General features: G+C 40.9%; 1 protein-coding gene across 1 annotated transcript in view; it reads left to right on the top strand.

Annotated features, from left to right (window-relative positions):
• Myo5b (myosin VB) overlaps positions 1-14775 on the top strand; it is a gene marked incomplete in the record, with an annotated part of 354780 nt that overhangs the window by 141767 nt on the left and 198238 nt on the right. Inside the window, 2 exon segments of the mRNA XM_013510622.1 lie at positions 6948-7119; positions 9768-9912. Coding sequence (XP_013366076.1) covers positions 6948-7119; positions 9768-9912 — 317 coding nt within the window.

The raw sequence follows: 14775 nt of genomic DNA, 5'->3' as shown, positions 1-14775 counted from the left end.
TTACTTTGATTCATGGTTATAGTTCATTGTCGGTTTGCTCCAGGCCAAGAAGTACCTGGTGAAAGGGCCTGGGTGGAGGAGAGCTGCTCATGTCAAAGCAGCCAGGAAGCAGAAAGGAAGGGAACAGGAAGGGGGAGATACACTCTTCCAGGGCACATCCCTAGTGCCCTGAGTCTTCTGAGCAGGCCCTACCTGATGGGCACAGCGACCTGGCGATCCAGTCACCTTCCACAAGCCCTGCCTCTGAGCACAGAGGCTACAGGGGATATTCTCACTCTAAACCATGACAGTGTCTGTTATTTCGTGAAAGTAGTACCCGCACATAACTATGTATGTTAGCTTCTGTAAAGAGCATTCTTTCTGATTTGCTAGGATTTTCAGATTTCCCTCAAAAAGGGACAAGGTAGGAATTGAGAAATTCTGTTTCTCCAGAGAAGTCTGGTTCAGTTTCCCTTTTGATGAGCATATTGTGAGCACCCAATGCAATTGGTGCATTTCACGCACTTTAATGCTCACCCTCCCCTGTGCTAGGTGGTAAGTGGAAAGTTGCAGCCCTGCCTTTTCAGGAGCTCTGTGTCAGATGAGACAGTGAACATAAAATAGAAATGAGACAGTGTCTCCAAGACAAATTGCAACACAGGAGCAAGTCAGTGAGGTGTGGGGGAACAGTGAAGGAACATACTGTGGTAGCCTGTTCAGCAAGGCCAAGCTTCTCAAGGAGCAGGTGTGAAAGGAGCTAGTCGCTAGAGCTGAGGGTGCAAGGGGGCTGAGAACAACATATCCTGGTAGGAGCCATGTGTGCCGAATTCCCGGGACCTGAGAGTCTCTTTGGGGTGTGTGCAATGGAAGGAAAGGGAACCAGTGGACCTCGACCCCAGTGGAGAAAGGAACAGTCAGGTGGCCACAGCTGAAGATGCAGGCAGTAATTAATGCAGGGTCTGGAGTGTGGGCAAGAAGGGGAGAGAAGTAGGTTTTTAACAAAGAGTTGGGAGGACATCAAGAATTAGCTTCGAGGTGGATTGTTTGGGCTGCAGAGCAGAAAGGTTGGCTTGGCATGACTGTTGCCACCCCTGACTTCCAACAACACAAACTCTGTTTCGTGTCCTTTCACGCTGAACTATTTACTGTCTGATTGTTTTTCTTTTTTTTTTTCAAGTGCATTGGTCTGGTCTAAATAGTTAGTGATTAACCTATTGCTTGAACATTCTTCCACTAACTTCAGTTTTGCATCAACTTGGACATGCCACTTGTTAAAACTGGAGGAGGACCTGTGAGTTTGTAAGAAAGTATGCCCCTAAGATGTGCCCCCAACCATTCTCTAGCTGCAGGCAGGCTTTGCTATCCCCTTCTTGTTGATTTTGAAGTGAGAAACAATACCCCCACCAGATGGAATCCTGTTTACCATGTTGAATAACTTCTCACCCCACGCCTGAAACAAAATGAAATTAATCCACCCACTTGAATGGTGTGCCTTCTACTCCAACAGATTTCATTACAGTTGATCTTTTCAGGTGGGTGGGTGTTTTGAAAAGTTGTACAGAGGTAGTGGGGAATGATTTGCCATGTTGCTAAAACAGAGCAGATGCTGGCCTCTCCGTCTGCACACGGATTTGGCCCTGCGTGACTAATCTGGCGGCCTTCCAGGGCCCACTGTGCCCCCCTCCTTAGCTTTGAGGCCAGTCAGCATAGAATTCGAAGGAAGGCTGGGACTGGAGATCAGCAGCTCTCGAGAAATAACAGGCTTAGTATCTGAGTCTGCCCAGGTCACTGAGCGGTTGTGGTTTGCTCACAGTTAACTCTGAGCAACTTGGCCACTGTGCCCGAGATAGGAACGTGGAAGCTGCATGGCCAGATGCTGAGTGCTCAAAGAGCATCTCTCTGAAGCAGAACTAGGCTTGCCGGCGGCTCTCCCAGCCCACAAAGTCACTGCAAGAGGTTAAAAAAAAAAAAAACAGTGTCCTAAACCTGGGCTGATGGCAGAACCTTCCATCTTACTCTTGGCCTGTCCTGTACCTATTCGGGGTATTCAGGCTTATCACTGTTTAACCTTCCTTCATTCATGATTATTGTAGCGAAACATATGTAACATGAGATTTACCATGTTAGCCATTATTAAGTGTTTAGATGAGTAGCTTTTGCATTTGTGGAACCATCACCACAATCCTCCAGAGCTATATTCATCTTGTAAAATTGAAATACTGTCCCCAGTTAACATTAGCTTTCCAATCCCCTATCCTCATCCCCTGGAAGATACCATTCTGCTTTCTCTCTCTATGACTTTGTTCCAGGTACTTTGTACAAATGTAATTGTGCTTCTGTGTCTGGCTTATTTCACCTACCATAAGGTAGGTGTTTTATATGGCACCTAGTGTGAAAAGGATAGTGTCTTCTACCTTTTTCTCCTCGGAGCCATGATTAAATATAAGATGTCTATGTGCTAACCATTAAGCCTAGAAGCCTGCCGCTAAAGTGGATCAGGCATTTCAGGGGATACTAGCCTTGGAAAGATGTGGCATCCTCATGCTTTGACTGGAGTGTAACTCTGGCCAGGTGTGTAGTCTCTTTCCTGGCCTCACCTCCCTTACAAACTGCTCTGCTCCTGCCCTCTAGTGGCTGGGAAAACTCTCCCCTTGTTACTGTGGTTTTGTCTTTAGATACTGTTTTTCATGAGTTTGTGTTCTCTGTCTGAGTTTGAGTCCTCTGTCTGTCAGCCACCTCGATGGTGAATGCTCCCCATGTGCGAGGACCTTGTGTTCATGAGAATAAGGAAGGTGGGAAACAGACGAGCTTTACAGAACGAGATGTGCTGTCAGTGTATCCAAACCTGCCCCAGCATTTTGTGTGGTTATAGCAAGAGGCTGTGACCCTACATGTGTTTAAATATTTTAAGTATATATTATCAAAACTATCAAAGTAAGTCTAACGCTTTTGTATTTAAATACAAAATGGGTTTTATGTGTTTGTTTTATCTTTTTGTGACAAGGTTTCACTATGCAGTTCAGGCTAGCCTTGAACTTGCAAAGATCCTCCTGCCTCAGCCTCCCTAGTTCCAGGATTACAAGTGTGTGCTACCACACCTGGCTATGAAACAGTATTTTAAAAATAAATACGTTTGCAGTTCTATTCAGTCTCCACCCCGCTGCCAGTGCAAGAAACCAGCATCTTTGCTTTAGGAATGTTGTGCCTATACCTCTGTATAAAAGAATTTAGGAGTAATATTACTTGTTCAATATTATAGTGTGTTCCTCATTTGTTATGTTGCAGTGATTGCAACTATTCAGTGCCTCTGGGGCCATAGTTAGCTATAAATGTTAGGCACTAGTAGCTGTGTTAGATTCAAATTCTTTGTCAACAACAAAAATCTTTTCTTAAGTCTCTCCTTCCCTCTGGATGTCCACATACTCAGGAATCTGTAGCTTGGAATGCTGAGCTTGCAGCTCCTGGCTCTTTTCTGCTGCTGTGGCATTTTTACCCTTATCAATTTTACTGTAACCAATACCACCAGCTTATTTGTGGACATGTTCTCACAAAATTGCATATGCATTTGCCTCTACAGGATTGTGGGAAGTCTTCTGAGAGGCAATTCATCTGAGAAAAGATAGAATGCTAGTGTTTCTGCCTTAGGGTGTGCAGACACTGGGCTGAAGTTATGGCTTTCCAATCTGAATATGGAAGGGCAAGGAGGAATGAGGGCTGTGGTTCCATGCTTGGCTCTCCTTGTGCTACTTGCCAAGGGCGTGGGGTGGACATAGGGAGTTGCTGGACGTCTCCAAAGGATGTTGTTCGAATGGCTTAGGGAGGGAGACGTTGCAGTCCCAGGGATACTGCTGACTCAGATGATGGAGTTTGAATCTTGAATATTCCACAAAGGTGTTGAATGATTAGTTGCCCACCTATGGTGCTATTGGGAGAGGGGAAGGTGGGGTCTATGGGAAGAAGCTAGATCATGGGGTATGCCCTTAAAGAGGCTATTGCAACCCCAGCCCTTTTCCCTCTCTCTTTGCTTCTGGCTACCAGGAGGTGAACCTCTTTGCTGCACACACATTCCCTGCCATGATATTCTGCCTTGCACAGGCCCAAAGCAATAGAGCCAAACAAAGATGAAATCATGAGTGAGAATAGATGCTTTTTCCTTATAAATTGATTATCTTGGGTACTTTATTACAGTAATGAGAAAACTAACACAGCTACCAACTCCAGAATTTAATGAACTAAAGCCAACCCTCAGCGTTCCATTTCCCCTAGTTCCCACCTTGGGGAACTTTCTGCATTGTCTTCATGATAGTTGTTTACTAGTTTCCTCCATGGAGAACATTTAATGCAAATAGAACTTTTTGCAGAAAGAAAGAACCTTGATTTAAAAAGAAAAATAAAAACAATATATATGCAGGAAAAAAAATCACACTGTCAGATATAACCAGTACTGTTTTGTGTGACATCATTCCAGACAGAGTTTAATACATAGTTTTAAATAATTGGGATCTTTCTGTATACTACATTTGTATCACATTTTTTTATTCAAGAGAATACTTTGGGAAGCTACCTGACCATCCATATGCGTCTATGTCACATTTGACCTTCAGTATTTATAGTTTTAGTGTGTTTGCATCTTTGTTCACTTGTAAGATTATTTTAAGTTAAGAAAGAAGAGTCCTTTGAAGGGAAAATTCAGAGATTCTATTACTTGCTGCCTTCTAGAGAGGTGGGGCCGGTCTGAGCCCACATAGGGTGTACCTGGTTGCCCACACTCTTCCGGTGAGGGTCTTAAGTCTTTAGACCTTTGCTTCTCTGGTGGATAATATTAGTGCTAAAGTCTTTTATTTGCATTTCTTTGGTTACTGGCCAACATAAATAGTTTTTCATATGCCATCCATTTGTTTCTTGTTTTGTATACTATGTTCAGCTTTCTGTTGAGGGTGTTAGTTTTCTTCTTGATTTTTAAAAACTCTAGACATGAATAGTATGGATTCTGTTGTGTAATTCAGAGTACCTCCCCCTTCTCCAGGCTGACTTTGCAGGTGCTGTGTTTCATGAGAGGTTTAAAGTTCTATATTATAACCAAATTTATTATTTTCTTATGTAGTTCTAGCTTTTTAAAAGTCATCCTTCAAAAGTCCTTCTTCCCCAAACTTATACAGGTATTTGCTGATTTTTGACTTTATTCTTTTTGGCTTTATTTTTAAAATTTTTACATGTAAACTTTTTAGTTAGAGAATAAAACATTTGATTAATTTTTCCCTAAATGATTAATTTAGGGACTACCACTATTATTTGAAAAATTCATTTTAACCATCTATTTGTAATTTTATCATTATATACAAATTTTTTATACATGTTTGCATTTATTTCTGAATCTGTTACTACAGTTTTTTGGTAGCACTCACAACCATTGTACTTTTTTTTTTTTTTTTTGGTTTTTCTCCGGTACCGGGAATCGAACTCACGACGTTGCGCTTGACATGCAGGCGCTTTTGCCGCTGAGCTAAATCCCCAGCCCCTACAACCATTGTACTTTACTTTGTGGCTTTATAACTCACCTTAACATTTGGTTGTGTAAGTCAGCATTGATAGTTCCATCTCTTAAAAATTGACTGTTATCCCCCAGCAAATTGAATCTGTGTCTGTGGAATTTCCTAAAATGTCTTACACAGAACAGTAATTCTTAAAATACTGTCCAAAGGCCATCTATATAAAAAATTGGGGGTATTTAAAAAATCAGACTCCTGGCACCTATCCCACAGCTCTCAAAATGTAAGTCTGGATCAGGAAAACTTCCCAGATTATTCTTAAGAACAGTGTTAGAAATTTAACACTCAGATAAAATGGTGAACACCAGCCAGCTTCTTCCTGCTTAAATGCTTAAAGATATTACCACCACCTTTTATATGTTACTGTCTGTGTAATGTGTGCAGCTTCACTGTGTCCTATCAGACATTTCTGAGCACTTGTATAGTCCAAATGATGTGTCAAAAAAAGTGCAGTAGAAGGCTGTCATGTGAGATTTGACCTTATGATGTATAACCCTGCTCCCTGATTGCTCACATACACATACACACACACACACACACATATATATATATATATCCCAAATTTTTAACTGTACTTTAGGTGAAAGCAAAATTGCTGCCCTAGAGCAAACTGCAGTTAGGTTGTGGAACAATATATGTGCAAATGATACAGAGACCTCTTATAGAGCACAGGGCCTCAATTGCAGTAATCCAAATAAACAGGAAATACGTGGATTGGAGAGAAATACAAGTAAAGAAATCTCAGCAATAAAGGCAGCAAGTCAAGGAAAGTCTGAGATGGGAGAAAGTGCCACCCCTATGGTAACTAGAATAAAAAAGTGAGTTTTTTTTTTTTTTTTTTTTTTTTGGTACTGGGAATTGAACTCAGAACTTTGTGCTTGCTAGGCAGTCACTGTGCCACTGAGCTATATCCCCGGCCAGTATTTTTTTTTTTTTTTTTTTTTTTTGGGTTTTTCTCCGGTACCAGGAATCAAACTCACAACCTTGCGCTTGCCAGGCAGGCGCTGTGCCACTGAGCTAAATCACCAGCCCAAACCTTTTTTTTTTTTTTCCCCTGGTACCGGGAATCAAACTCATGACGTTGTGCTTGCCAGGCAGGCGCTGTGCCACTGAGCTAAATCCCCAGCCCCTCAGTATTTTCTTAATTAAGAAGCAGAACTCCTAAATCTGGTTGTGCTTCCTAAATTTCTTGTGTTGGTCTTTTATATTGATACTGAGATTATATTAGCAGTAAATTTTCTATCTGGGCTCGTCTCTCGTGGGAACACAGGTATTTTATTCATCTTGCCTTTCTTTAAAACATTATTTATCTTAAGCGCTTAGGGTCATTGTAGCGTAGTGATTGTAGCCAAGAAGATAAGACATTGAATACTGGTTTCATAACTACACTTCATTGTGTTTGCTACTTGCGTTCTTTAGATTCGGGAATACCCAATTGATGTCCAAAGCAACCAGCTGCCCTTCTTGCGGAATCCAGATATCTTGGTGGGAGAAAATGATCTCACTGCCCTTAGCTATCTCCATGAGCCTGCAGTTTTGCATAACCTGAAGGTCCGGTTCCTGGAGTCCAACCATATATATACTTACTGTGGTAAGTAGGGGACATTTGCTTGCTGCATGTGTTTGAAAGTCCTTTTATTTAGATGTTTATTAAATGGTTAAAAATCCTGAATTTATGCTCATGTTCAAGTGCCTCTCGTCTGAACCCCTCAGAAGGTTTGCAATCAGTGAATGTGAAAAGCTGCTTGTGCCTCAGTAAGGTGGCTGGTGTTAATTACAGCTCAACCAGGGGAGAAATGGGCCACACCCAGTGGGGCAGCTGGTTTAGGCTTGTCCTTAGATTCTTAAGAGAGCAATTGGTTAGTCCATCACAGTGTCGCAGCTGTGGTGCATACCCTCACCATCAAATGCACACCTGCACATACAAGCTTGGCTTGTGCTTTCTTCTTCAAAAGGCTGCCTTTCTCTGTGACCTTCTCACTTGCCTGTGTACAAACATGATACCTGATGAATCTTTGTTGAATTAATGAGAAAATACATAACAAACGTGTAAAACAAAAACAACTGAAATTATCGTATTTTTTTTCTGAAACTTCTCCTTTTCCTTTTCCAATATTCTAAATTTTGGTTTCTTTACCCCCTTTGAGTCCCCTTGAGTATTGTTAATTAGTATAACAAAAATAAAACCTGGTAAACTACTGCTTGGGAATCAGACAAATTGGAAACTTGGTTGGGGAGCCGGGCCATGGTCCGCCTCTGTGGAAACTGTCCTGGTTGTGCTACACAGCCTGGTCTTGTTCCTGATCACAGTGATGCCTGCGGTGCCTGTGAGCTTTTTCACTTTTATATTCAGCTTGGTTTGGAATTGGTAGGTTAGCTAGTTGATTAGGGTAAGCTGTTCTTCTAGATTTTATTTTTTATTTTTAATTTGTTTTGTTTTGTTTTGTTTTGTTTTTTCTCCGGTACCGGGAACTGAACTCACGACCTTGCACTTGCCAGGCAGGCGCTTTTGCCGCTGAGCTAAATCCCCAGCCCCAAAATGTTTATTTGTTTTTCTTTTTTTGTTGTTGTTTTTTTTTCTTTTTCTTTTTTTTCTCCGGTACCAGGAACCGAACTCACGACCTTGCGCTTGCCAGGCAGGCGCTTTTGCCACTGAGCTAAATCCCCAGCTCTTCTAGATTTTAATGTTTAAGAGAGGGATAGTTTCCTAAAGCTCCTCCCCGCAACTGCTAGAGGAAGTTTGACTTGAAAGAAATGTTACTATCAGAACTTTCAATAAGAATTTTTAAAAAAACTGTCCCTTTTTAGGATAAATGCCCATTAACTTATGATGTTAGGACTCCCGCAGAGTTGCCCTGTTTATCCAGACACCACAGCTACTCTGGTGTCACCAATTGGGCTACCTCAGGCACCTGAGGTAGCCCCAGCTCCTTCCTAAGTCCTCCGGGAACCACGTGGTTCTAGTGAGAGTTAGAGTATTTTGGGATGATGTAATCTCAGGATTGGAGATGGAAATTTGAATTGAATGCTACATGAGTAAGATGATTAGAAACATCTAATAGACATAAGAACTTGCCTTGATGTTTCCAAGAGGATTCTCCAAGTGATTAGCCTAGTTACAGAATTTATGAGGGTTCTGTGCCTCAGTTTTTGATCCGGGTAGTCTTTTTGCTTTGGAAGACTTATGTATCTCTTTCCTCCCCTGGCCTTTGCATCTTGATTTAGAATAATCTGATTTATTACGCTTCAGGTTCCTCATATCTCACTAGAAGGGAATGCAATGTAGAATTCCAGTGGCCAGAAACCTGACTGTTCGTTCTTCCTCTTCCTCAAGTGACTGGAAAAGCTTCTGGTTTTGTACCTCAGTGCCTGGGTCTTCTGACATCCAAAATATGATCTCATGGGAAAGGAAACTCATATTTCTATCTTGTCTCAGAGACTGAATCTGCATTTTTCTTTGCACGTTCTCCAATATCAGTTTGCTCCACCTATCTCTAAAAGATGATCTGAATCTTACAGGATTCCCTGACACTGCAATCAGAATGTTTATTAAGCTCATCATTACAACATACCCTTTTTGGGTAACATGAGCTATAAGGAAAAATTAAGATAGAAGATGTTGTATGATTAAAAAGCAAATACACAGTGCTTACTGTGCAAGGTACTGGTGTTGGGTGTCCTCCTTCTGTTCATCAGGTTACTCTCCATATGTCCCAGGTCAGTGCAGTTGTTACCCTATTGCATAGTTGAGGCACTGAGAGGTTAAGTAGTACCCTGAGTGTACTTTCTGTCCATAAATTGTTTGTATTTTAACTAAGAGAACCCATACAGGAGTGAAAAAATTAATTCCTATCTGGATTTTAATTCCTAGATGGGATTTTAATTCTCTAACCCCTATTGATAGAATCCCCTTCTTTATTCATCCTGCAACATTTTACATAGCTGTGTTTTATGAACTCAGTTTGACCATTTATGAATGTGTCTGTGTGCAGGTATGTGCCAGTGTGAGGACACTTGCTTTCCCAGGCTATAAGGTAGCTTGAGGCCTGGCCTGTGTGTATCTTACTCCTCAGGAATGACTAGCTTAGCAGCACACAGATCTATCTTGATTTAGTTTAGTGGTTAAGATTCATCCTGCTACTCTCTTACTCTTTAGTTTCAGTGTACATGAATGGTGCCTAAAACTGATGCCACATGGCTCTTGTGCTATAGAAATCTCACTGCCTTGTCTGTCTGCAGGTATTGTGCTTGTTGCCATTAACCCTTACGAGCAGTTGCCAATCTATGGACAAGATGTCATCTATGCCTACAGCGGCCAAAACATGGGCGACATGGACCCCCACATCTTTGCTGTGGCAGAGGAAGCCTACAAGCAGATGGCCAGGTGAGAATAACATCATCCCAGTTCTCCCAAGAGTCAGGGCCGGAACTGGTGTTCCCACTTTGCTTTGCTCTTCATGCTCACCAAGGAGCTGTAAAACTGGGATTGAAGAAACGTCTGGAAAACAAAGCAGCCCAAGTTCTGTTTCCTTTCTTTTATCTTTGTCTTTTTCTTATGATCTTGAACCTGGACTTAGGGAGCAGCAGCTCCTTAGAATTATTTCATTTTTTGAGCTATAGAATAAATCCTTTGCATTTCATTTCTCCTTGGCTTCTTTAGGGCCCTTCTCCTATTCATATGGTGTAAAAGAATGATGGATTGATTGATTTTTTTGGTGTTTTGAGTCAGGGTCTTGCTATGTAATGAAGGCTGACCTTGAACTCACTATGTAGCCCAGGCTGGCCTTGAACTTAGTGGTGGTGCTGCTGCCTCACTCTGCCAGGGGCTGGGATTACAGGCGTGCACCACCACACCCAGGTTCAAGAGAATGATTTTATACCCTCTCCATTTATTTGCCCTTTTCCTCATTTTTACTTGCCTCAACTACAGCCTCAGCCCTCACACTAAATTGTGTTAGTAAATGTTTATGAAGTAGTAAGAAACGTAAGAACTCATTTCACTTTTTAAAATTCTCACTTCTTTATTTTTTAAAAAAATTTTAATATATTATTAGTACGTGGTTGGAGGACAGAATGGTTACATTCCTCTGTGGAAGCTGGTGCATGCATCTCTCAGATCTTTGTTCATCCCTTTCTTCTCTCTCCTCTCCCTCCATCTCCGGTCCCCTTCCATTTTGCAAAAGAAAGACCTAGCTCCCTATTTCCTGATATCTTTATTTTGATCTTTATTTTTGAGTTGCTCGTATAAGAGAAACCACGCAGCATTTAAGCTTGTGTGTCTGATTTATTTCATCTAGCATTATGATCTCAAGGAACATCCATTTTTCTACAGATGACTCAAGTTTATTCTTCTGTATGACAGAGTAGTATCCCATGATGTATAAATACCGTACTTTCTTTATCCATCCATTGATAAACATAGAGGCCACTTCCTTCATTCTACTTCTTAAGGAGTTCACTGTCTGTTTGGAAAGAGAAGACATGAGAAGGCAAAAGCCCATAATTGCAGGGAGTATAAATAGAAGCTATGCCCTAGTGTCATTTGAATTGAGTTTGGAGTCAATGTTGCAGATTCCAAGAAAACTTGGATTTTAGCTGTGTCTGGATGCGTAGGTTGGATGCAGATTGAGAAGGCATGTAGGTAGGTAGAATACTGTAACCATACGTGCAATCATCAAAGGGCATTGTTATAAAATGACAAGGAGATAATATTGTTCCTACCCACTAGCATGGCTGTAATCAAAAATAACATGTATTGGCAAGGATGTGGAGAGATGAGAATCCTCATACACACTGCTAATAGAAATGTAAATTGGTGCAGCCACTTTGGAAAATAGTCTAGAAGTTCTTCAGAAGGTTCAGTACAGTGTTCTTATATGACCTAGTCCTAGTGATTACACTCATATATATCCCCTCATATTCAGTCTGCAAAGTTATAAATGTTTATAACAGCATTAGTCCCAACAGCCAAAAAGTGAAAGCAGTTTAAATGTCCATCACTTGATAAACAAAATAGTGAATATGTACCTAAGGATATTATTTGGTCATAGAAAGGAACAAAGACCTGACTCATGCTGCCATAGTGGTGAGCCTTGAAAAAATAGTAGGTGAAAGAAACTAGATAGAAAAGGCCACATATTATGTGATGCTATTTATATGAAACATCAAGAGTAGGCAAGCCTAATAGATGTGGAAAATGCATTAAAAGTTGGAGGCTTGAAGGGAAATAAAGACTGATTTCTGATAAGTATGATTGTAGTTGGGGGGACATGAAATGTTCTAATATTGGTTGTGGTGAGGGATATACAACTCTGCACATGCTCTAAAAACCGTTATGTTACATACTTTAAATGAGTGACTTATTTGTTCTATCAGTTATTATAAACAAAAAGGCAGGGCTTGGGGATAGTACCTAGGCATGTTTAACCTATATGGTGAGTGGATAAACAGGGAGTTTGGGGAGGCTGGAGTTAGAGAGAAGGTGAGACCTTTGGCAGCTGGGGTGTGCTTTATGTGTCCTATTAGCAGAGTGACAGTGTGGTCAGATGAGTCAGGATTAATCAAGTTAAGCATCTTCCTTTCAGGCAGAGTTTCTCAGGGCCTCTATGTTGACATGCATTCTGAGTCTGTAAGACGGGGATGCATTACTGTGCCTCGGGAAATCATAGTTGGATACAGAACTGTTTTCAGAGATTACCTCAAGGGACTAATGTTCTGTGCAACACTGTTTGGGAAATACTGGCCCAGAGCAATGGGGACATTTTAGAGCTTCTTGGATGAGTGTAATATAATTTCAGGAATGTTCAAAGGAAAATTTTTCTCTCATGGATCCAATTTCAAGTAATCTTTTTCATTTCTGTATTCTTGTACCATTTCCAAGGATAGAATATCTTCTCATGAGCTTAATTTGTTGTGCAAATAACTTGTCTAAGTGACCTGTATAGAATGAATGAAAAGTAAGGAATTAAAAAGTATGACACTACATGGTACAGTGTTCTTTTCCTTGAGTCATCTGTACTTTACCCTAGGGCTTATGATTGGCGTGCACTCCAGGAAGAGTAGAAATAATTGACACATTGATGCATTTAGTTCTTGCAGTTGTCACAGCAGATTAATTATCCCTGAGATGCTGATGAAGATAGAGATTTAAGTACATTGAACACTTCTCTAAGGTCATAAAGCTAGCAAGTAGAGGTGGAATCCAGTCCCAATCTGTTTGGCCAGAACAGCCTGCATTAGCCAAGAAGCCACAAGACTCAGCTGTCTTTTGACCAGCCCCAGATAGTCTTGTCAATACAGAGCAGACCCTGTCCTAGGGCAACACCGAGGGCCAAAAGGATAGTATCTCATACTCTACAGTGGGATTAGAGTTTTGGTGCATTTCTCAGCTGCTTTGGTAGAAGCCCATCTTATTAGGCTGGCAGGTTTGATTTTTTTTTTTTTTTTGAGCTGTTTGTTTTGTGTTATTTTTTTCTGAAAGAGACCAAGAACACTGTAAAGCAAATCTATTTGCTCAGGTAGCCAAGGTAATTGAGCACCACATTCCCCATCTGTCTCTGCTGTGTTGCCAAAGTATGACTAATAGTGAAAGATTGGATTGCTGTTGCCTAGGATCCTGGGATAGGGGAATGCATCTAGATAGATACACCTGAGGCACCCTGGGTGGCAACTGAAATGGACCTGTGCCTGACTGGGTGCCTTCCTGAAGGTAGGTTTGGAACCCATGAGAGTCAAAGACTGTGGTCAGTGGAATCAGGCATTCTAATGCAAAGCCCTGGTTGAACTCTTGGGAAAGAATGTCTTGCTTAGTTTGGGTCCCCACAAATGGAAAGAATCAGTAGGGAATTTGAAAGCCTGGCAGGGAGCAGTATGGAAAAAAGTGTCAATGTGTTCTACTGAAAAAGATAACTACTAAAAGAAATTCACGATTGTGGATGTGTTGCAGAAGGAAGAGGGAATAAAGAAACTTTGAATTCTCCATCTTTGCAGATTAAACATCAAGGATGGAATTGATAACTCTATCATCTGAGTCATTTGGTTGTAGAATACTCTGGTATCCATGAGAATAGACTTGGGACTTTTCAATATTTCTTCTAAGCTATGAGTTTGTGGATCTTGGATCTTTGGAAAAATGTTTAAAAAGTATTATATATAAGTGAACCAAATGTATAGTTTGTTTTGAGAGACAACAGCTTCCTTAATTTTTGATAAAGTAGCTTATTATTCTGGGCTGTGGGGCTTGGGCAATGGGAGATGTGAAATGTTTGCAATGAAACCTTATGTTTTGAGTTCAAGAACATCACGCTAATGAGAGCAAGATCAGGTTTTGCTTTCTGTGAATTGTTTGCTGTGCAGTAGGATCCAGAGTTTTGTCCTGGTAGTCTTGTCTCTCCTGACCTATTGCATGACCTGGAAAAACCTCTGGCCTCGGTGGCACCACTGTCCTCACTGATTGAGGAGAACACTGGCCTTGGCTTGGAGAAAGGTAGAATTCAGTGAGAAGTTGTGAGGAGCTTTTGAAAGCCAATGAATGCTTTAACATATTCATGATGGAGGCATAATTTATATGTCATGCTGCTGGGTGGCTTGAACCACTGGTGGTACACACATGACTGTCTTATCGGGGGTCTTTTCATGTTATTAGTAAGAAGTCCAATAAAGATGATTAGATTCTTTTGTACTTCCAGAGGTACAAGCCACACAATGCAACAGTCATGCATGTACCACTGGTCATTCAAGCTGGTGGGAATGTGTTAAAACTTTGGGGTGTAGCTGGATACAAAGTCAATACTCAAAAATAAATAGCATTCCTGTACACAAGCAAAAAATCACTGAGAGAGAAATTAGGGAAACAACACTTTTCACAATAGCATTCAAAAAACATGAAATACCTAGGAATCAATCTAATGAAGGATGTAAAAGACCTCTACATTGAAAACTACAGTACTCTGAAGCAGATATCAGAAAATGGGACAATATGCCTTTCTCTTGGGTAGGAAGAACCAATATAGTGAAAATAATCATACTTCCAAAAATGTTATACAGATTTAATGCAATTTTGATCAAAATTCCAACAGCATATCTCACAGAATTAGAGAAAACAATTCTAAAATTCACTTGGAACCAGAAAAGATCTAGAAAAGCAAAGGCAGTTCTGGGCAACAAAGGCAAGGCAGGGGGCATCACAATCCCTGACTTGAAATTGTACTTTAAAGCTAGTATGATTTTTAAAAAAGCATGGTACTGG

Source organism: Chinchilla lanigera, unplaced genomic scaffold (genome assembly GCF_000276665.1).
Source record: "Chinchilla lanigera isolate Chin_1 unplaced genomic scaffold, ChiLan1.0 scaffold00001, whole genome shotgun sequence".
NCBI lineage: Eukaryota > Metazoa > Chordata > Mammalia > Rodentia > Chinchillidae > Chinchilla > Chinchilla lanigera.
Note: the sequence above shows the minus strand (reverse complement) of the source record. Positions and strands in the feature narration are given on the sequence as shown.